The sequence below is a fragment of the Centroberyx gerrardi genome, chromosome 21, assembly GCF_048128805.1.
Source record: "Centroberyx gerrardi isolate f3 chromosome 21, fCenGer3.hap1.cur.20231027, whole genome shotgun sequence".
Taxonomy (NCBI): Eukaryota; Metazoa; Chordata; class Actinopteri; order Beryciformes; family Berycidae; genus Centroberyx; species Centroberyx gerrardi.
In genome coordinates this window covers 9,355,688-9,378,658 of record NC_136017.1, presented here as the reverse complement: position 1 = coordinate 9,378,658, position 22,971 = coordinate 9,355,688, and the positions used below count along the sequence as shown (strand labels likewise).

The following is a 22,971-nucleotide window of genomic DNA, read 5'->3' as shown; positions in this document are numbered from 1 at the left end:
ATAGAGTGAAATAGTGTGAAATATCTGCAGTAAGAAATAAGTGGAGACAAAAAAGGATGTGAAACACCCTCAGTGTAAAATAAGTAATGCTTGCACTGTGTGTGCATGTATGTTTACCACTCTGTCTAATGTTTGCACTTCTGTATGTTGACTTTGGCTTTACATATAAAAAAATGAATGACAAACAACCTCTTCTCTTCCTCAATGCAGACAAACCTGAAAATGTCATTTCAGGTGTCAAGCAACTAAGAGCAATCTCATTAGAACTTATTACTTTATTATCTTGGACTTAATAAAAATTAATAAACATTTGAATACAAAACAATAAAAAACAAAGGGACACTTTACACAGACATAAACCTTCACGTATGCATTGGCTCTGTTTCCAATTAATCCTCTACAATGCAAGGAGCAACAATTGTTTTGCCTGTGTGTTACTATTATAAGGATTATTTAAATGTATTTCCATTAATCTGCATTCTTGAATCAAAGCTTTCTTAATTAACTCACTCAAATTCACTTCATAATTTGCTCTACCTGGTAAATAGCCATCTTATGAAAGCTCACAGCATGAGATACAAGTTTTCAGTGGAATGAACCTCCCATGATGCTTTTAGCCAAGACTTGATAGAATTCTGGGATGAACAACGTGGAACATCAATCCTAACGTGAGGAAGAAGTCTCAAACCAATCCCTTCATGCTGAATTAACCTCTCAAGTGATAGGAGTATTGTGCCAAGTGAGTATTAGATCTACGGAATGCAGATTTATGCAGGATTTTAGGATTTTGATTATACCTTTTATACTCTCAAACTAACAGACGCAAGCTCATCTTGGTCCAAGATCATTTACTATGGCTTAATGGAATATTGCAATATTTATAATCTTCCTATAGGGACTTAACTTGCTTCTGAGGTACTCAGTACTGAGTTTAAAGTGACCTTATTGCACTTTGTGGGTTTTTTTCAACTGTGTATCACTGTAATATTCCTGCAGGGACTTAAACTGTGTCTGTGGTGCTCAGCAGTGAGTTTACAGTGACTTTATTGGACTATTTTTCACCTACTATGGGGGTGGAGACAGAGTCCGGCTGCATTTTTGACTTTCACTTTCACTTTTTGGATTAACCTCTTCCGTGTCCAGTCTGCTTCTCTCTACGTTTTGTTTTTATTTTATTTTTTAAATCTTTTAATCTTTTAAATACTTTACATGTTTACTCCATTTCTGTAACGTAATATACTACAGATTACAGAGAAGAGGATGTCGCCTTCTGTAACTTTGATCGAGTTGTGCGTCTGCCTGCTGGCCGCAGTGAGCGCAGATTCCCGTAAGTTTCTATTGATTGCAGTCTGTGGAGAGCAGGTTTATTGTATATGTGTAGGGTAGCTAAATATGTGAAGGGTTACACTCAGGTGTAACTGTACGGAAGTGTATTGCATTCACCTGGAAAATCTGCGGTTTTCAAATATTTTTTTAATGAATTAATGACATTTTTCTGACATAACGATCTCGATACATCCGGGTTGAAATGATGAAGTGTAGAGCTGCATTTCGGAAGGCCAACTCGACACAGCTGCTTAATTTAATCCAGTATTTTTTTCCGTCTTGGTTTGAAACATTTGCAGATAGAGTCTTTGAGTAATATAGATGGCATTGTCATTAATTCGTCGGCTTTGTGCTGCCACCTTAGGACTTCAGGGTTGTTCAGCTTGACAGGCCTCGACATCGTGTTACTTCTCCAGGATCAGTTGAGCCAATATGGCCTGCTTCACGGATATGTGCTTCTGAAATGTATTCAAGCTGTATAGCTACATGGTGACTCAAGACACAGTCAGGCACTTATCACACAGTTGAACTAAAATCATACATGTTCTTAAAATGCCTCTCAGACACTCATAGTCCACCAGTGTGCACGTGAAATGCGCCTCTACAAGCACACATCATCATCATTTAGTAAGTTTATTATCTCAGAATTATGAGAAAATAAGTAATTAATTTAAAAAATCGGGCTGTTTCTTTTCCCCAGGTGAATGCAATATGTTGTGTCTGTAATAATTTTCCATTTTCCTACAGCAGGACTTCATTTAATAGTCAAATACTGGAAAGGACAATAACTCACAGGCTGCACTAGTCTGTAGGCCATGATCTGAATCTAGATTGACTGTGGCTTGACAAAGAATAGAATAGAATAGAATAGAATAGAATAGAATAGAAAACAGTAGAACATAATAGAATGGAACAGAACAGAAAAGAGTAGACACCGCAAAAACGTTTAAGAAATAATTTAATATAGTATTGAGTATTAAATTGTTTTTCTTAAAATACCTTGAAATATCTCCTATGTGTTGAGATGATTTCACTTTTCCAATGCAAGTCAACTTGTTTTAATGTCACTAGTTTAAAAAAAAAAAAAAAAAAAGGTTTTAACCCTGAATGAGACTCTTTCAGTGTTTCAGTATCAAGGAGGAATGATGACCATGCTAACAAGCCATTTTTAGGATCACTAAAGGACAATTTCTGAAACTTTTTCTCCCTTTATGTTACAACAGCCTGATGAAGAAAAATATCAGAATACAGTCAAAATGTCAAGGCATGCCTTTAAGTGTAAAACCAGGTTGGATGTTTACCTAGTTGAAGTGTTTCTGTTCCAATCCCCCTGACACTGCCAAAGATCCACACTGCCAAAGCACAAGGACTTAACACCCAAATTTAAAATGTCACAGCATCCCTACTTTTTGTCTTTGCAGAAGAACCACTCTACAAGAAAGTAGGTGACAGTGTTGTCCTCAGTCCAGATTTGTCTTCTGTGACTGGCTCCATCACCAGCATAGTGTGGAAACAAGGACCTCGCTTTGCCATGGAGTGGGATGGAAAGGAGGTGGATTCCTACCGTCAATTCAAAGGTATACTGAGACACAGTGGGTGATTTCAGCTCAGATTTAACAGGGGGATGGGAGGGATGAATTGTTTTCTCTCAGATTTCTGCTAAATGGCACAGTGGTTAGGGTTAGATTTATATGTGAATGAAAGAAACTCTCAGTTCAAATTCCTGGACCAGTTGGGAAAGTCTGAGTGGGAGTGGTGAATGAAACGCAATCGCTACTCCCTCAGCACCTACTGCTGTCCTTTAACAAAGTCCACTCTCAGAACTGGTTGCAAAATGGTGAGTCTAGAAAGAAGCCCTTGCCCTTGGATTCTGAGGGACTAACATCAAAACCTGATGTTTACTGTTGCTGTTTTAGGTAGTTGAAACAAATTCTGATATTAAACTCCATTTTAGCTGCGCTGAAATATCTCAATGTGCCGTTATGTCATATAGGTTTGAAAAATACACCACCAAACCACAAAATGCTCCCAGAAATGCAAGTTGCATCACCAGTAGTTGTTTTTTTTAACAGTATTTAAGTGTTTTATGGCTGTTTCTTCCTTCAACTTCAAACTGCTCTAGTTCAACTGCTTAGTGGCCAACAGTAGAAAGCTGTGGCTGTACTGGACAACTGTGTGTTTTTAGTCAGGTTTCCTGGTTGAATAAGGGTCAGATAACAGTTAAGAACTCTTTCACTAACAAAGACCACGCCACTATGAGATGTATTTAGGCGGTTCATTGAGAGAAAGAGGGGTCAAGAATGGAGGGATGAAACAAGGGTGGAGGGTGGAGGGATGAATCAGGGGTCGAGATGAAGGGATGAATCGAGGGGTCGGATGAGTTGGGGTCGATGGTTAGCTCGAGGAACCAGGGAATTGAGGCTCAGGGTGGGGGCACTGTCTCGCTGATGGGGAGCCTTCTGGCTCCATCATTTGCCCCTGTGGTTCCTGTAGTGAGAGGGAAGATCATGAAAGACAGAAAAAAGGGGTTTGGGGGGAGGGATGAGAGAACTGAGACATACGAGAGAGAGAAAAGGTAATGGTTAGGCGCGTTTAAATAGGGTGGAGCAGGAAATTGAATGTAATAACTTCATGTTGAGAAGCTAACCCTAACCATGTTGGTGCATATTTGAAGATCGCGGTGACCTGGACATTCCAACTGGAGAGCTGACGATCACAGGATTGACCAGAGAAGACAGTGGATTGTACACAGCAGAGATCAACTACAAAGTCACCAGCCAGACTCAACTCAGAGTCATCTGTAAGTGTATTATGTTGGCAGTTTGGCCAGGTTCATCAAGTGGGTGATGTGGAGTTGTGTGTTGTTTTCCCCTGAATTCACCACTTGGTTTTAACATCAGGTGTGAAAACAAAAATGTGCATCTGAGAGAGAGTCATCATGATTGTAACAGCCTTTTTCTCCTCCTCTCAACAACAGCTCCTGTCTCTGTACCCATCGTCTTTACATGGTGTGATGCTGAGTTGACCTTCTGTCTTCTGAGCTGTGATGGAGACACCAGAGAGGCTGAACCAGTCAGCTACAGCTGGAAGAAAGGAGACACGATAAAGATCGAGTTACCCAAGCAACACAAAATTACAAAGGTATAAGTATGATAATGCTGGTGACGGAGTGTGTGTGTGCGTTTGTACCGCTGTGTTTCTTTCTGTCCATGTGCGATTTAGTGAATGCCCAGCTCAGCTAAGCCTTCAATAGGAATAAGTAGCATTTGTAGAATCAGAGTTTTTTGCCCAATCCAATGCCCATTGGTCAATGGATTTCTGGAATATCATGTATTTTGAGAAGTGTTTTCCAGACAGGGAAAGTCAGGGATTTTGATAAATTCTCTGGGGAAGTCAGGGAATATCAGGGAATTTAAAAAATGGGTCACTTTACAGGAACACACCAGAATGTATTTTCCAACTTGTTTCACACATTTGTTGCATTAGCTGGTGATTTTCAGCTGTTTTTCACCAGCCTGTTAAGCCCTTTAGACCTTTTTTGAGTTGAAAAACAATAACAAACATGGAAGGAATAACAATTTCAGGTCAATGAAGCACTCTGACTTATTTATGGAAAGTGATGGAAAAGTTATGGGATTTTATATATACTGTACATTATATTACGTCATTTAGCAGACGCTTTTGTCCAAGTGACTTACAATCAGTACATTCTGTCAACAGTAGTCAAACCGACCGTATATCACAGTCTTCATCAGCTAAGCCTCAGTAGCTGATGAAGGAATTAATAGGAATAAGTAGCATTTGTAGAATCAGAGTTTTTTGTATATATATATATTTTATTAAGAGTAGAAGGGGTAAAAAGATTGAATGATAGATAGGTTAACTCAAGATGAGAGATAAGAGATGTGTCTTCAGTCTCCGGTGAAAGATGGGTAATGATTCAGCCGTTCTGACAGAAGGGGGGAGCTCGTTCCACCATTGTGGTGCCAGGGAAGAGAAAAGTCACGACCGGGATGAGTGACTTCTGAGTCCGCATAACGATGAAGGGGCGAGGCGACCTGTAAGGGTGGAGGAGCCGAGCGAATGATCCAGAGTTTGGAACCTGACCAGAGATTGTAGATAGGGGGCGGTTCGATGTACTGCCCTGTAGGCGAGTACCGGTGTCTTACATTAGATGTGAGCAGAGATGGGAAGCCAGTGAAGTGACTGGAAGAGGGGAGTGATGGGTGATTATTCAGAAAATTTAATTTAATTTCAGAAAAAAAAAAAAAAAAACATATACTTTTTAGTATGTATTACTATAAATACAGTTGAATCAATGATTTCCTCTCACATATTTAACTTAAGTACAATTTGTGACTTTTTTTAATACAAAATATGTATGTCCCTTAATATCGCTGTCATTACCGCCACATCAAACAATTTGCAGGACAATAAAGTTTGGTCAAAGTTTGTTGATTTGGTAACCATGGAAATCTGTACTGACACTGGGGCACATGGCTGTCAAGGAGGAAGAATGACATTTTGATCACCAGAAATGTAGGAAATTTTCCCATTTATACTTACTAGTAAGAGAGTATTTTTATTGCATGTCATTACCAAACAAGCTGTAGTTTGATAATGTTTTTGAATTGTAGTGTAATTTCTTCATATTTTTATGTAAATTGAGTACATTGCTAGCTAGCTCTGAAGGTGACGTTAGTAAGTTCGACCAGTAGCTAGCGGTTAGCTGAAAATTCAGAAATGTCATTACCACCACGCGTCATTACCACCACTTAATGAGGTGTGGTGGTAAATACAAATTGTGGTGGTAATGACAAAATATATCAGTTGATAGCTTTTTCTTTGTTCATAAAATTACTATATAGATGTATGTTTTAGTTTATTGTACAAATGTATATTTCCTGTTATTTTACCATGAATTTAAAACATTTTTTCTGAATATTTGTGTCTCATTTATAACTGAAATTAATGAGTTTCTGTGTTTGTTTAGTGTCTTTGCCATGGCACCCAAATCAACAGCCCAAAGGTCAAAATCTTACAGAGAGAGAATTAAAGAGGATCCAGAACAATACCAAAGATACTTACAAAAAGAAAAAGAGCGATATAAAAATAGAAAAGAGACGGGTAAACTGAAATGCATATCACAGCTATCCAAATGCGAACAAAGACTTAAAAAGCGTCAATGGAGAATCAATCAAACAAACAAAAGAGCAAAAGAAAAGCAAATAAAAAATATGGAGAACTACCTATCAGTGAATACCCCACCAGTGTCACCAACACAACAGCCTGAGCAACAAAATGCTGTCCCTGTGCCTATTCCCATACATGAAGGTCCCACTCAGCCTACATCGCAACAAACCCCACAACAAAGAGGACGGAAAAAAGTTACCAGAAACAGAAGTAAAGTGTACAGAGATCTGTGTGAAGCCAACCATAAGTTGGATAATGCTTTACGAAAGGTGGAGAAATATAAAAAACGATATGAAAGACTGTCAAAGAAGCTCAAACCACAAGAATCACCATGATCAAAATCAAAACAACAAATGAAATCAAAGCCTAGTGATCTCAGGAAGACACTATTGTTCCACAATACTCTAGTGTCGGAGCTGCGAGACAGATATCAGCAAACCAACACTAAAGAGAAGCAAGTAATTTCAAAGATTCTGGTGGGGAGAATTCTGAAAAAGTACAGGTTGGTGAATCTGGCTCAAAAAGAACTTGGATTCTCTTCTAAGATGATGCGGAAAAACAGAGAAAGACCTGGACTTCAGTATTTTCGGAAGAAACATGCAAATGCATTACCTCTCTCTACCAAAACAAAAGTCAAAGAATTTCTGGAACGTGATGACAACTCGAGGGCAACAACAGGGAAGAGAGACACATTGACGAGGAAGAAGGTTAAAATGCAAAAGCGCTTTTTGAATGAATCATTGTACAGTCTTTGCCGGAAATTCAAGAAAGAACATCCACAGCTCAACATTTCCTATACTCAGTTCTGCAAAAACCGCCCATTTTGGATAGTAAGGCCAACAGTCCGTGATAGGGACACATGCTTGTGTAAAATACATGCAAACATTCAGCTGATGGCTGACAAACTGCTCTATCACAAAGTGATAAAAACTAGCAACATTAAGAGTTTGATAGAGTCTTTATGTTGCCAGAACCTGACCAAAGAGTGCATGTACAGGGAGTGCCCCCACTGTCGAGCAAAAGAGCTTGAAACCGGTACATTTGATCCTGGTGAGCAGACACACTGGATGGAATGGAAAAGTAAAGCTGAGGAACGAGAGAAGAAAAAAAAAGATGGAACAAGAGAGAAGTTCACTGCTCATTTAACAGTGAAGGACCGTGTCTATGGTACCCTTCAAACATTGTTGGAAGACTTCACAACAAATCTGAAAGACAAGTTTGGAAGACATGTCTTCAATATCCAACATCAGTATTCAGTGCTGAGAAGTATGAAGCAAGATGTTGGAGAAAATGACATCATCCTTCATATAGATTTTGCAGAAAATTATCTATGCAAATATGCCTCTGAAATTCAGGCAGTACATTTTGGAGACTCCCATAAACAAGTGTCCCTGCACACTGCAGTTGCCTACACAGTTAATGGGATCATCTCGCTCTGCTCCATTTCATCTTCAATGCAACATGATCCTCCTGCCATATGGGCACATCTCAGCCCTGTGCTTACATACTTGAGAGAGGTTACTCCATCTGCAAGTACCCTTCATGTTGTAAGTGATGGCCCAACAACCCAATACCGCTCTAAAAAAAATGTCTTTCTTCTTTGCACCGTTCCCTTTAAACTTGGATTCAGTAAGGTGACATGGAACTTCTTGGAGGCTGGACATGGGAAGGGGCCAGCAGATGGGATTGGTGCAGCCATCAAACGCACAGCTGATGATATTGTCTCTAAAGGAATGGATCTCCCAAATGGAAAAGTGGTCTATGAAACACTCTCAAAAGAGCAGTCCAAAATCAAGCTCTTCTACATCTCTGAGAATGAGATTGAAGACAATGAAACTCTGCTACCAGAGAAACTGGAAACAGTACGGGGTACAATGAAAATACACCAGGTAATTTGCTATTACATTTTATTATTTTTATAAATATAACATTTTATTTCATTGGTACTATTGAGCATTACATCATGAATTAAATTATTATCTTTTTTTGTTCCAAGATCTTCACTGACAAGCCAGGCAACATCAAATGGAGGATACTGAGCTGCTTCTGTTCAGCTCCAGAGGACTGTGAGTGCTATGACCCACAGACTGTATACTTTAATCAAGATGAACATACAGCTGATGAAGGACAAACAACCATGAACTGTAAAACGGACCAAAGCCAAGGCACATCTCTTCAAGTGGGAGAAATCACTGAAGGCCTGATAGGACACTGGTGTGTGGTGCTGTATGATGGAGATGCTTATCCCGGCATTATCCAAGATGTGGATTCAGAGAGTTCTGCTCTGGTCAAAACAATGAGTCGGATTGGAGCAAATCGTTTCTTCTGGCCAATGAGAGACGACATACTGTGGTATAGAGCTGCAGATGTGCTGGGCCTTGTCCCAGAGCCCCAACCAGTTACTAAAAGACATATGATGCTTGATGCCTCTGTCTGGAAACAAGTATGCTCCCTCATGGAGCAGAAGATTTAGGCCTGTTAAAAGAACAAGCCATGTACTGTTAACTCAGTTTTTACAGTAATGAGACTAGGTACTTCAACTATGGGTTAATCTATGGGTGAATGTGTACTTGAACATCAGAAAAGAAGAACATTGAAAACAAAACAGAAAATGAAATTACAGTTGAAATTACATCCTATCCTCAGAGAAAATATTGTTTGAAACCACAAAGGGGGTCAGAGTGTTGATTGACCACCTTAGCTGTTGCTATCCTGTTGTTTACATTTGGAAATTTGGCAAGCAAGTTAGCCTAGCCTGGACAGTTACAGATTGGTTTATAATGAAATGAGAATTGTTTTAAGGTTTAAGAATATTTTCTTAAGAAATATGAGTTTAATGCTGTTTTACATTTGTAATTTTCTCTAGATGTCATTACCAAAACATTTTGTCATTACCACAACCGTTCGTCATTACCAACACATGACATATTTTTAGATAAATTTGTAACAAACTGTTTAAATCAGACATTTTCATATATGTTTTTTTAAATATTACAAGCCCTTCCTTAACATTTTATTAAAAAAACATGAGTCATTGACCTGTTGTTGGAGTAATTTTATCTTTCTTGACAGGATCTAGGAATATATTGAAAAGGTTGCACATCTAAAGATTTAAAACATGTTTAAATCAAATTAAAATATTTCTAACCACTTAGACATCAGAAGTAAGGTATGAAGTTACATAAAATGCCTTAAAAGCACTAACTTTTTACTTTTTAAAAGTTTTAAACAATTATTTGATGATGTGGTGGTAATGACCATTTCCTCTGACATCCTAGGAAAATTTTTAAATATTTTAAATTCCTTAAAGTGATGTTTACAACAATGTTCAGATGATGATTCCTGACAAAATGACAATAAAGCTTAGGCAGATAATTGAAGGTTTTATGAGATTTTATGTTTGAGAAATTGAAGTACCCAAAAGTGCCTGAAATCAAATAATCGCCCATATATACATATATATATATATGTATATATATACTGTATATGTCAGGGCTACGGTGTGAAACCTGTGAATGACAGAATGAGAGTGTGCATGTGTTTTGTGTAGCAGCATCGATGCACTGTGTCTAAGCAATTCCTCTCAACAGAGCATATTACACAATGTTGTTTAGGGAGAGATCTGTATGGTTTTGGATGCTTCCAATTTGCCAGTTTGGGCAGCAGGTTGGCTTAGTGGTTGGAGAGACTGTCCTTTAACCAGAGTACCTGGGTTTAAGCTGCTGAAGTGTCCTTGAGCAAGACACTGAATCCCTTCCAGCTCCAGGGAACTGCTCTGTAGCTGAGCCTCAGCTACACTCAGATCTCCTTTTAATCAAAGGGCAAAGGCACCAAGTGAGCACTTTTAAAAATTAAAAGTAAATGTGGCTGAGTGATTGGTTTTTGAGCTTTGAGCTAATTCTATTTCACTCATCTTTTAGGAGAAGGATTTTAGCGATACCTTGTTCACCTGTATGCTGGAGAACCCAGTCAGTCTGGAGAGCAGTGAACCCATCAGGAACCCCCTCATCCATAGTGAGTTACCACACTGCAAAAATATCCACTTTAACAACACATTTAATGTAGTATTGAATCTTAAAAGCTTATTTTTCTTAATTGAAAAAATTAATCAACCTGTTTTCTGTGACTGATCTCACAGAAAAATGTGAAATGAACATGACATGTTAACAGTTAATTACATGTTGGTGGAACGTAAGGTGTTACTTTTACGTTTTCCCAGCACGAAACGGTTACGTAAAGGAGACACGACTATAAACAGGAAGTAGTGTGACATTGAAGTAGCACAGTGGCTAGTAAGGGTGTTGAGGGCGGGGTGTTGTGGGCGGGGTGGTGGATGGGCGTATACGTTCCCTTCGATGCTGGCGACTGGGATTCGATTCCCAGCGTTTCCATAGGACATGCAACTGTAAGTCACATTTTAATTTTTAACCGCTTTTCTTATTTAACCATGACCAAACCATTTCCCTAACCTTAACCAAGTTGTTTTAGTTGCCTAACCATAACTGTAACCCAAACCTTAACCAAGTTGTTTTACTTGCCTAAATTTAACCATTAACCCTTTGGGACGTAATTCAATTTGTGGCGGAGGAACATTTTTTTCCCATAATACGTGTCCACAACACGTAAATCGTTGTTTTAGAGTTCATGTTCATTTCACGTATTTTTGTGAGATCACGTTGGTTTTTTCTTGACAGTAGTGCAGTGATCTGCCTTATTCTGCCTTGTTTCAAGATATTGACAAAAAGGAAAATCCTGAAACAAGTGAAACTGCATTGGAAACAAGTGGCATTTAAAAAAAAAAAAAAAAAGATTTTAAAACTCAATATGAGACTAAACACCTTGACATTTGTTTGCAGTGCACTTGTCACTGAGACTTCATGCCAAAATATCCCCTGAGTATACATAAACATAAAATATTAGAATTAATTCTATAATTAATTGCATAGAATACTTTTACATTTTAGTAATCATAATTCTAATTCTAATTTGGAATATTATATATTTTTTGAAATATTGTTTTTATTTCTGTATTCAGGAATATTCGTTATCTTGATATGAATATGCACAAAAATAAACTCCAATAAGATCGTAATTGGGGTGTTAGCTATTAACTAGAACAGTGTGTCATGTAAACAAACTTGTTTTTGTTGTTGTTATTTTTCTGTAGAGTCTGAAGAACAGAAACTGAAGGACAAGATCAGCTCCCTCACCTCAGTCTCCATCGTCCTGGGAGTAGGAGTAGTATTGATGTTCATTTTGCTGCCGATACTCTGTTTGAGAGGAGGTGGGAAGCCATGAGATACTGTATTTATTTATACTGAATTAATATGTATTTATTTGATTAATATTATCTAATGAAATGGTTATTTGCCTTTCATTGACATTATTCATATTCATTTGTGTTTGGTTTATTTGTATTTCTGTATATCTGACTGATACTATTAGTCTAGTGTTGGATTATCTTCCAGGAGTGTGGTTCTACAACAGAGATAAGTAATCCTCCAAGCAGTAAAAAGTCTAAAACCAAATCCTTATTAAAGAATTCTCAGACAGAGGAGTGAAAGTTGAACATTTAAAGGAAAATCCACCCTAAACACTTTAATACTGTTAAAAAACAGCTATTGGTGATGTACCTTGTATTTGTTTGTTGTTATTGTTCACCACTTAGATTAGATAGTTAGATTGCAGACTCTCAATCAGGAGACCTGTGTTTGATTTCCGGCTGGGACGCTTCCACAAAATTAAATGTTGCGGTGCTGTTAGACTCTTAGTCTTGTTCTTATTCTGTAAAATTCTGTATAAAACTGGCCAAATGTAGACAACATGACGTCACGGCAAGGTATTGATAGCAGAAAAAATGTCAGCGATCTAAAACATCAACGATCAACATCAGGTTTTGGTGTCAGTCCCTCAGAATCAAAGAGCAAAGGGCTTCTTTCTAGACTTTAATTTTGCAAAGACGTTCAACAATCATACAGGATGAAATCCATCATAGAAATACTGACAGAAGCCAGTCAACTATAGTCTACTAGACAGTAACCAGTAACTACTAAGGGCCGCTATCACGGACACACCCAAATGTTCACTAACTAGTTGGCTAGCTAGCTATATTTATATGCCCATATGGCCACCTTTGATTGAAAGCAACAAGTTTTTGCCCATTCTCTGGAGATTGTTGAAAGTCATTTTGGGAAACACAGCAAATCACTAACTGCAGTAGAAGTAGATGAGGCAGGTTGAGGGAAAGTAGGTACTCTGAAAAAGTTAATTACAACACTTAACAAAATAACTCCTGGAAAGCATTGAACATCCCAGATTGATGATAAATAACAGTGTAACGGTATCCAAGGGTGGAGTTTTCCTTTAATTCCTGTTGCTTGTCTTAAAAACACCCAGAAACAGTCACATCATTTCCTGTACAGCTCCGCTTCTCCCCCGCTTGACTTTTCTGCTCCCCTCCTGTTCACCTCAAACTACGATTCAAACTTTCACTTCGGCTGAACTTAAGTTAGCAGACATCCTACTATTCACAGTTATTCATTTGTGCAAACAGTGATACATATTGGTTTCTTTAACATATTCTTTCCTATAATTCTTTTCCTGTAGGATACATGAAGTGGGAAGCAGGTCAGTACCTAAATCACTCATACCATTATTCCTATTGATGCTTTCAAAATAATAATAATAAAGAAACAGAGTCACATCACTTCCTGTACAGCTCTACTTCTCCCCTGCTTGACTTTTCTCCTCCCTTCCTGTTCACCTCAAACTACGATTCAAACTTTCACTTCGGCTGAACTTAAGTTTAGCAGACATCCTACTATTCACAGTTATTCATTTGTGCTAACAGTGATACATATTGGTTTCTTTAACATATTCTTTCTTATAATTCTTTTCTTGTAGTGATCCTGAAGCAGGAAGCAGGTCAGTACCTAAATCACTCATACCATTATTCCTATTGATGCTTTCAAAATAATAATAATAAAGAAACAGAGTCACATCACTTCCTGTACAGCTCTACTTCTCCCCTGCTTGACTTTTCTCCTCCCTTCCTGTTCACCTCAAACTACGATTCAAACTTTCACTTTGGCTGAACTTAAGTTTAGCAGACATCCTACGATTCACAGTTATTCATTTGTGCAAACAGTGATACATATTGGTTTCTTTAACATATTCTTTCCTATAATTCTTTTCCTGTAGGATACATGAAGCGGGAAGCAGGTCAGTACCTAAATCACTCATACCATTATTCCTATTGATGCTTTCAAAATAATAATAATAAAGAAACAGAGTCACATCACTTCCTCCACAGCTCTACTTCTCCCCTGCTTCACAGTTATTCATTTGTGCTAACAGTGATACATATTGGTTTCTTTAACATATTCTTTCCTATAATTCTTTTCCTGTAGAAATCCTGCAGGAGGAAGCAGGTCAGTACCTAAATCACTCATACCATTATTCCTACTGATGCATTCAAAATAATAATAATCGTAATAATAATAATAAAGAAACAGAGTCACATCATTTCCTGTACAGCTCTACTTCTCCCCTGCTTGACTTTTCTCCTCCCTTCCTGTTCACCTCAAACTACGATTCAAACTTTCACTTCGGCTGAACTTAAGTTTAGCAGACATCCTACTATTCACAGTTATTCATTTGTGCTAACAGTGATACATATTGGTTTCTTTAACATATTCTTTCCTATAATTCTTTTCCTGTAGGATACATGAAGTGGGAAGCAGGTCAGTACCTAAATCACTCATACCATTATTCCTATTGATGCATTCAAAATAATAATAATAAAGAAACAGAGTCACATCACTTCCTGTACAGCTTTACTTCTCCCCTGCTTGATTTTTCTGCTCCCTTCCTGTTCACCTCAAACTACGATTCAAACTTTCACTTCGGCTGAACTTAAGTTTAGCATACATAACTCGATTACTAAAAATCATCGATGCAAATTCTTTGCATCGAAGCTTCGTTTAATCCATATAACTATATACACGCTCACTGTGTTTCGCATGGATGATTATTACTGTTGCACAACGCACTGGAGAAAGAGAGAGGAAATAGCGAGAGGCGAAGAGAAGAGACAGGCCAGAGAAAACGACAGAAAGTGTCCAAAGTTTGGGATCCAGTGTTGCCAACTTGGCGACTTTGTCACTAGACTTAGCGACTTTTCAGACCCCCCTGACGACTTTATTTCTCAAAAGCGACTAGCGACAAATCTGCCGACTTTTTCTGACCATGGGAAGCAATGTTAATGTGTTGAATCCCAAAGCATTTGGCAATAAATTGGTACGGATGATGCCGGTTTTCTCTACTTGCTTGTCTAATCCAGAGAGGTCTGACGGTCACAGCGCTTCCCACACACAGTGTAGCTCCCCTCCCTCCGCTGAGAGCAGGGACTGTAGGATAGGGTCCACTTGTAATTGCTACCGGCGTATGCTGAAACTGGCCCGGGTGGGCGGAGTCAGCACTTAATATTAAAACAGGATGAGATGAAGGCTAGTAAAGAATGTATGTTAATTATGGCTATATGTAATGGCTAGTTAAGAACATAAATCAATATGGTGGCTAGTTATGATGTCCCTAAGTTAGCTAAGTTTTGCTCAAGAAAATAACCACAGAAAATAAAATGCTGCAGTCAATTTGTGAAAGCCTGAGCTTCATTCATGTTATTATTATGATAGTCACACACATACAGACACACACACACACACACACACACACACACACACACACACACACACACACACCTACTCCCCTCACAGTGATGCATAAAATACCTCAAAAAGCAAAATATCAGGTGGTGTAAGTAGCAATTGGAGCCTAAAATGCACCAATCCAATACAGCAGGTATATTCAGTTTAGTTTGATTGCAGTGAGTAGGGTCAGCAGGTGTAGGGCAACCCTTCAACATAATAAATAAATGTACATTAGCCAGTCTTATGAATTTGTATGATATTTAGGCCTAGTAATAAATATTAATAATAATTATTATTTCACCTCTTTTTCAGTAAATCACAGCGTCGTATGGACAGCTTCGTGCGGACAGCTTTTCTCTTTTGTATATTTACTATTGCTCTTTAATAAAGAAAAAGTATTTCTTATCCGATTACTCGATTAATCGATGGAATAATCGGTAGAATACTCGATTACTAAAATAGTCAATAGCTGCAGCCCTAATTCAAAATAATAATAATAATAAATGTTGCTGGTAGAAAAATAGTCAAGTCCAAGTCACCATGTTCCTCCACTGTGCTGCATTGTGTGGTAATGTCACTGTCCTGTCTATTATAGACCACTGGAAGAAGAAGTGGGAGATATTATGTGAGTTTCTCTTATGTTACACCATGCCACTTTGTGTTTGACATTAGGCATCTTTCTCTTTTTGGTGTCAGAATCCCTCATTTCACACTGCTGTTATGTTTCTGTTTTTTCTTCCCTTCCCTTCTGTTTCCTTCCTCAGCCGCAGAAAGCAATGCAGCTAAAGGCAAAAGCCCATCAGCTACAGGCAAGTCACCAAGAATTTGATGCTTTGAATGCTGCCATAAATATCCATTAAAGCTGGAGTAGGCAACTTTGGAGAAATGAGCAAGAATTTGGAAGTATACAACAACCCCACTCCTCCCTTTCTGCTCCCTCCATCCCTCCCTCCCTCCCGTAACTCCTCCCTCCCTCCAGTAACTCCTCCCTCCCTCCAGTAACTCCTCCCTCCAGTAACTCCTCCCTCCAGTAACTCCTCCCTCCCGTAACTCCTCCCTCCAGTAACTCCTCCCTCCCATAACTCCTCCCTCCAGTAACTCCTCCCTCCCGTAACTCCTCCCTCCAGTAACTCCTCCCTCCCGTAACTCCTCCCTCCAGTAACTCCTCCCTCCAGTAACTCCTCCCTCCCGTAACTCCTCCCTCCAGTAACTCCTCCCTCCAAATGAGGTTCAGCTCTGTTACAAACACACGTTGCTATAAACCTTGGTAGAGCGAGGTTCACTCTACACTGGAGAGCGAGTGGCGTCTCGGTCAAACTGATAAATTCCAAACCTTTTATGCAAAACACAGCTCTGCTAGCTCAGTCTAGTTGTTACTGAAATATTCTAATTCTAGGGCCTGGGACAGTCACAGAGACTGGGTTTTTTCTCAGAGCATTTGATTTATTGATAGCTGTCAGGATGTAAAGAGAATTTCAACAAATATTTCCAAAATGGTTCTAAAAAAATGACCTACCCCAGCTTTAACATCCAAGAATATATGTGGAAATGCAAGATATCAGTTTATTCAGCTTGTATCATGTTTTACTGCAGGAAATGAGAAGGCTAGATTCAAGTCAAGTGGAAAGAAGGATGATGTTGCTATGTACTGCTTTTCTCAGCAATGATGATCATGTTACTATATCCTGCATGCAGAGCACACATTACAACTCTGCAACTCTGCATTTACAGTATCACAGTATTTTTTTAGTGTACAGTCAAAAGTATAAGTATAGGGACAGTGAGCTAAAGTTGGTCCATTTTACTGCTGACTACAATTTAATAAGATTTAAGATCAAAAGATGAATATGAGACAAAAGAACTGACTGCCAGCTTTTAATTATGGGTCTGGCCTCTATGTTGAAACTGTAACTGTTAAAACAGTGACAACAGGGGCGCCCTGGTTCAGTGGGCCTGAACATTGTGACACAACACTGTGTGTTTGAGTCCAGGTCATGACCCATATCACCCCCCCTCCCCCCGACTTTCCTGTTGTTATCCACTGTCTAATAACTACTGTCTGTCTACAGTATAATAATGCAGAATAGCATAACAAAACATGAAAAAACAAAATCAACTTATGATCACTACACCAATACTTATGTTATTGAATGTTATTGTTATTGGCCATAGGTACATTTACTCATCTTTTAAATAGACTCATGTTTGATGTTGAGTATCATTAAGGTTGAAATGATAGCCTACTGTTATAATCTCACCAGATTAAATTGCAGTGATTTCATTGTGCCATCATTCATGTTTCATATATATAATTATTTTTATGCTGTGTATATATGTACTGTATATATGTATGAATGTTTATATATATTTTGTACAGTCTTTTTTCTAACATTTTCTATGATTAATTACCATTAGTTAACTTCCATTATCATTAATCCATGAACAGAGGCTGCTGAGTCTAATGCCACCCGTGCTGCTACAGAGGAGAGACAACCAGAAGGCAAGATACTACATATTCTATCAACATTCATTCATTCATTCATTCATTCATTCATTCATTCATTATCTTTACCCAGCTTATTCCTAGTCACAGGAAACAAGGGAGTCAAGAGAAACACCCTGGACATGTCACCAGTCCATAACAGGACTAACATTCAATCAACACACTGAAGAAAATAGATTCAGTGGCTAGGTCACCTATTTCTCTATAATATGCCTAGATAATTATTTACTCACTCTATAACTGTCTCTAGTCCCTGTCTATTCAAGTCAATACATCATACACCAATGATTCTAGTGTGCTAAAAGCAAAATCATACTGGTACTATAATCCTTTGATTGGCTATCTATTTGTGCTATTGACCATTTTAACAGCAGTGAACTAACACACACTGTTTGACAGATACTATATGTGACACATTTCTTTTCTTGTATCATTTGGCAGAGGAGGGACTGATGACAGCAGACAGCCAAACAACACAAGAACAGGAACAGTAACTGTGTGTGCAACCAGAAGATCTTCTTCCAGGCCAGAGGATCAAACCAGAGTCACAGCTGATTAAAATTACTTTACAGCACTTAAAACCATTTCCCACAGTAGGATGTTACTATGATTTAACATTGGAGCGGTGGCTTTGACTGAATGTACAGCCATCCACAAAACAAAAGATGGATAGCTGAAGTCTTTGGGGTCTGTTTTTGTTTTTGTTTGTTTGTTTTGTGTTTTGTGTTGTATATTGTTGTTTTTTATGGCATTTTAAAATGTATGCATGGTTGTATGTAAGTGTATGGTTGTATTTTGTAAATGCGTATGTATGAGTATGAATGTATGGGTGCATGTGTGTATATAGATATGTATTGTTTTACATTTTTATGATGTACAATCATGTATAGATATATTTCTATTTTTATTAATGTAAATTCTGCTTCTATTCAGTTGTTAACTGTGAGCATGAATACTAATAAACTCATCCAGACTTTTTTTCTTTTTTCAATACATCTGTTTGCTTACAGTACACATATTGTGTTACTTTTCTAAACAACATGTATTAAAGATGTGTTAACAGATACATATTGATACAGGATCAGGATCAGCACTAGGCACAGACAATTTGAGAGCAAATTAAATCAACTCCTGTACATTATATTATTTTTGGTGAGGGCCATGGTGGCTGTTTTATAGTAACAGAACTCCTTTTTCATGCTTATGTTTCAAGCAAACATAATGATGAACAAAAATGTACACAAATACACACCAATGAATGCATTCCAGGAGGATAAGCTGTGACTGTCAGGGCAAAGGCTCAGTTGTTATCTCACCTACAACCTGCAGGGTCTCTAACGTAAGCATGAAGACTCTGTTGAACTTCTCATTTCAGACAAAAGGGGGCAGAGAAAACCAAAAAAGGTGGAGAATATAATTAAATACTGTATATATACTGTATATATAAGACTTTTCCCATAGCCTGTAGGAAGACATGCTACCACATCTCTAACTTTTAATAATTCCTGTAAGCACAACTTCCGCAGCGGCTTCATCTCAGTAGTTTTATGTATAGCACATACTTGCGTTAACAGTCTAAAATTGAAATTTCCATCCCAGCTGAGATCTCCTTGCATTCAGTGAGTTCAAGGGCGGATATTTCATTTCACTGTTGGGGGGGACAATAAACAAAAAAATTTCTCAAGAGCAATTCCTGAAGGGGACACCAAAGGTGCCGCCAAAAGTACTGTTGTATTAAATGTATATAGAGGTCCATTATGAAACATTTCCATAAGCACTTCATTCCTTTCTTATGAAGATTTTATCAAATTGCCTTTGATATTACTGGGGTCTTTCTACTTGGCGTTTCGGTGCACTGAAAAATGATCGGATGTCTGTTTTTCTTTTCTCTGCCATTTTAACTGACCTGGCTGGCTGACAAATAGACACACACACACACACACACACACACACACACACACACACACACACACACACAGCATGCAGGTTATTTACAGTAGTAGGTGAGATGCAACACCCATTAACTGAACTAAAGCTAATATATGCCTAATTAGATTTAGTTTTCCCGAAAAAGCAGATCTCTAATGTTTTGCTGTCAATGTGTAAAAGTCCAGAACGCTATGAAGCCTGCCAGAAACTTACTTATATTTTAACATAATGTTTGTTGTAATTATGTCTTTTTTATTAATTAAGTCTTCATTTATTTCCAAAATTATGAACAAAATAACATAGTGGCAGCCATTTTACATGCAGTAAGAAAAAAATAATATACTTAGAACCTAATTACATAGGGTAAGTTAATCTTAAATATTATATTATAGAAATATTACTGTTACCATCTACAAAAGATAAAGTATTTTGGTATGAAATCCCGCATTTTAATTTAACCAAGTATCCTGTATCATAAATACATGTCTGGCATTTGTAACAAACCAAACCGCTTGAAAATCGGTCGAAAATTCAGTGAGTTATGATGATTTTAATTGTGGATAGACCTCCTGCCTCCATACACACACATGCATTAGGAGACGCGGCTGCTCCGTACCAACACGCTGACGCACAAGATTCAACCGCGAGGTAACGGAACAAAATGTAGTCTGGTTACAATTGTGAATGTGTTTTATTCTATTGAGTGGTAGAAGTAAAGAAAAATGTCTGACACATCCTTTGTTTTAAGTTAACCTCAGCTACTTACTGGAGGTCTGCCACCACTGACACACTTCCAGAGATCCTCCACAGACACTCGTACCGAGGGCTAATGTGTGTGTGTGGGGGTTCGGGGAGGCAGGTAGGCAGTGGACCAAACCACTGTGAGGCATATGAGGGGGGGACTCAATCTTTCGAAACTTAAAAACGCATTGTTTTGCGTCTATAATTATCACAAGTGCTTTCAATGCATATTATTATATTATTTAAAATTATATAGTTATGTTTACAATGATATATTGAGGGGGACAACTCTCTGTTAGTCCCAGGAAGGGGGGGTCCGGACCCCCCTGTCCCCCCCGTGATTTCCGCCCTTGAGTGAGTTGTAAACTCCTAAGCCCAAAATCTTACCTCGAGGCAATTAGGCTAAAATGCTAATGTGCTAACTCATTAGCAATGCAATAAGTTCAATCATCGGTTTTAGCTTCAATGCATGTTTGTAAAACTATTTTTCCCTAAAGTGGTTGCCAGAATCAAACCATACATTTCAGTTTATTTACTACTAAAATGCATTCACATTCATATGTTTATATACTTTGTTAAATTCTAAGAGCTTTAGTTGTGGCCATGATATATTCTTGGCTTTTGGTTTTATTTGCTGTGAGCATCACCATGCAAAGTTGTACATTGTCTCATTGTACGTTGTACTTTCTATGCTGTTGTTTGCTAGGAAGGGTAACATAATGGAATTTTTTTTTTTTATTATGGGTGGGAGTAATTTGATGGTCATGGTTGGAATGTTTTGGAGCCATAAACACCATCTCTTTTAGGGCCTCCAAAAGCCTTTACGGCCGGCTCTGGTCTAATTCATGACTCTTTTGGTGAGAATGACGTTTTATTTTTTTATTTCACATTGCAAATATTGATCATATGATGAATTGTTAAAAAGGTTTTTGTATCACAGTGGTTACATTTTTATGATTTATATATGATGAATATGTATTAGGGTTGTTGTCATTGTTTTTCCAATTTTCAATACAAACCAGCATAAGGAGTTTGTGTCTGATTTCATTATTTACCCTTTCTGCTCTCAATAGACAAACCTCAGTAGCCCATTTGGTCTAATGTAGTAATCCACCCGTAGTATAATTGTCTGGTTTGGGCCACAAGCTCAAAAAACAACCAAGGCCTTGTACATTACAGCTGACTCCTCTGGAACAGTACTGTGTGTGTGTGTGTGTGTGTGTGTGTGTGTGTGAGAGAGAGAGAGAGAGAGGGAGATACAGAGAATACATGAACTTCTCTGTTTCAGCTCATTTCCTTCCTTATTTCTTTCTCTGAGCGTGACTTTGTAATACTGACAGCACATCCAAAACTATTGTGAAATTTCAGCCTCACTGTTCAAGCAAGAGTCAGCGACAATTCTATGACGTTTTTATCAGTCTCAAATCATACTTGACCATCTCTGGTCTCGGTTCCTGTCATGGATTCGATTTGGCCACAACTTCCTAAACATTTTTCATGTGAAAGAGTCCTAAGTCGATACACTTTAGACCACAGAATCAAACAGGACCTGAGCCAAGATTACTGAAACATAATTATTATTATTAGAAATTTATGATTAGCAAATTAGTAGCAATTTGGGGTTTTAGTCAGGTTTGAGCTCACAAAAGGATATAGTGGCCCAGCTAGGTTCAAGTTTGAACAGAACTTATTATGTGTGCTTGTTGGGCCGGGTTCAAATATTCAGGCCTCAGTCAAACCTTAGATTTGAAATATGATAGGAAATCTTTATGATATAAATTTATCGTATACATGTAGTAAGTGTTAGACTGATGTATAAATCATAAGGACATTTCAAGGCTTTTCAAGGTCTACATAAAGTAATGCTGGTGGTTTGCCTTGTAGTGATCGCTGACTGGAGTTCATAGTTTACTCACATTTTTATTAAATGCTACTTATGGGATGTACAGTTACACTTTATGAACCATACAATCTACATGGTAATTACAGATTTTTAAGGGAAACTAAGGAAAAAAATTCCTGCTGGTCATTCTCTTTGTTAAAATCTAGAATCTTCCAAAAATAGCAACACTTTTGGCTTGATGTTTGACAATGTGTGTGTGGATTCAGTCAGCGAAGGTTAGGTACAGGTAAGGGATAAGGAAAGGGCATGAATAAAGTCTATGCAGGATTTTGACAAGCATAACAACCCAATAGAGTGAAATAGTGTGAAATATCTGCAGTAAGAAATAAGTGGAGACAAAAAAGGATGTGAAACACCCTCAGTGTAAAATAAGTAATGCTTGCACTGTGTGTGCATGTATGTTTACCACTCTGTCTAATGTTTGCACTTCTGTATGTTGACTTTGGCTTTACATATAAAAAAATGAATGACAAACAACCTCTTCTCTTCCTCAATGCAGACAAACCTGAAAATGTCATTTCAGGTGTCAAGCAACTAAGAGCAATCTCATTAGAACTTATTACTTTATTATCTTGGACTTAATAAAAATTAATAAACATTTGAATACAAAACAATAAAAAACAAAGGGACACTTTACACAGACATAAACCTTCACATATGCATTGGCT

The 22,971-nt window shown here is 37.9% G+C and overlaps 1 protein-coding gene across 3 annotated transcripts; it reads left to right on the top strand.

The window, feature by feature from the left end:
* Positions 1 to 1,195: 1,195 nt before the first annotated feature.
* Positions 1,196 to 19,350, top strand: LOC139928579 (uncharacterized). Of its 3 annotated transcripts, XM_078291069.1 has the most exons (15): positions 1,196 to 1,327; positions 2,748 to 2,903; positions 4,001 to 4,126; positions 4,304 to 4,467; positions 10,440 to 10,533; positions 11,687 to 11,803; positions 13,126 to 13,146; positions 13,423 to 13,443; positions 13,720 to 13,740; positions 13,929 to 13,949; positions 14,241 to 14,261; positions 15,823 to 15,852; positions 15,992 to 16,036; positions 17,674 to 17,727; positions 18,172 to 19,350. In XM_078291069.1, the coding sequence occupies exons 1-15, from the start codon at positions 1,261 to 1,263 to the stop codon at positions 18,222 to 18,224; spliced, it is 1,011 nt and encodes a 336-aa protein (XP_078147195.1). In that variant the 5' UTR covers positions 1,196 to 1,260; the 3' UTR covers positions 18,225 to 19,350. The 3 variants fall into 3 exon arrangements, with proteins under 3 accessions (XP_078147195.1, XP_078147196.1, XP_078147197.1); XM_078291070.1 differs by lacking the exons at positions 17,674 to 17,727; positions 18,172 to 19,350 and adding an exon at positions 16,821 to 17,344; XM_078291071.1 differs by lacking the exons at positions 13,720 to 13,740; positions 13,929 to 13,949; positions 14,241 to 14,261.
* The last annotated feature ends 3,621 nt before the right edge of the window (positions 19,351 to 22,971 follow it).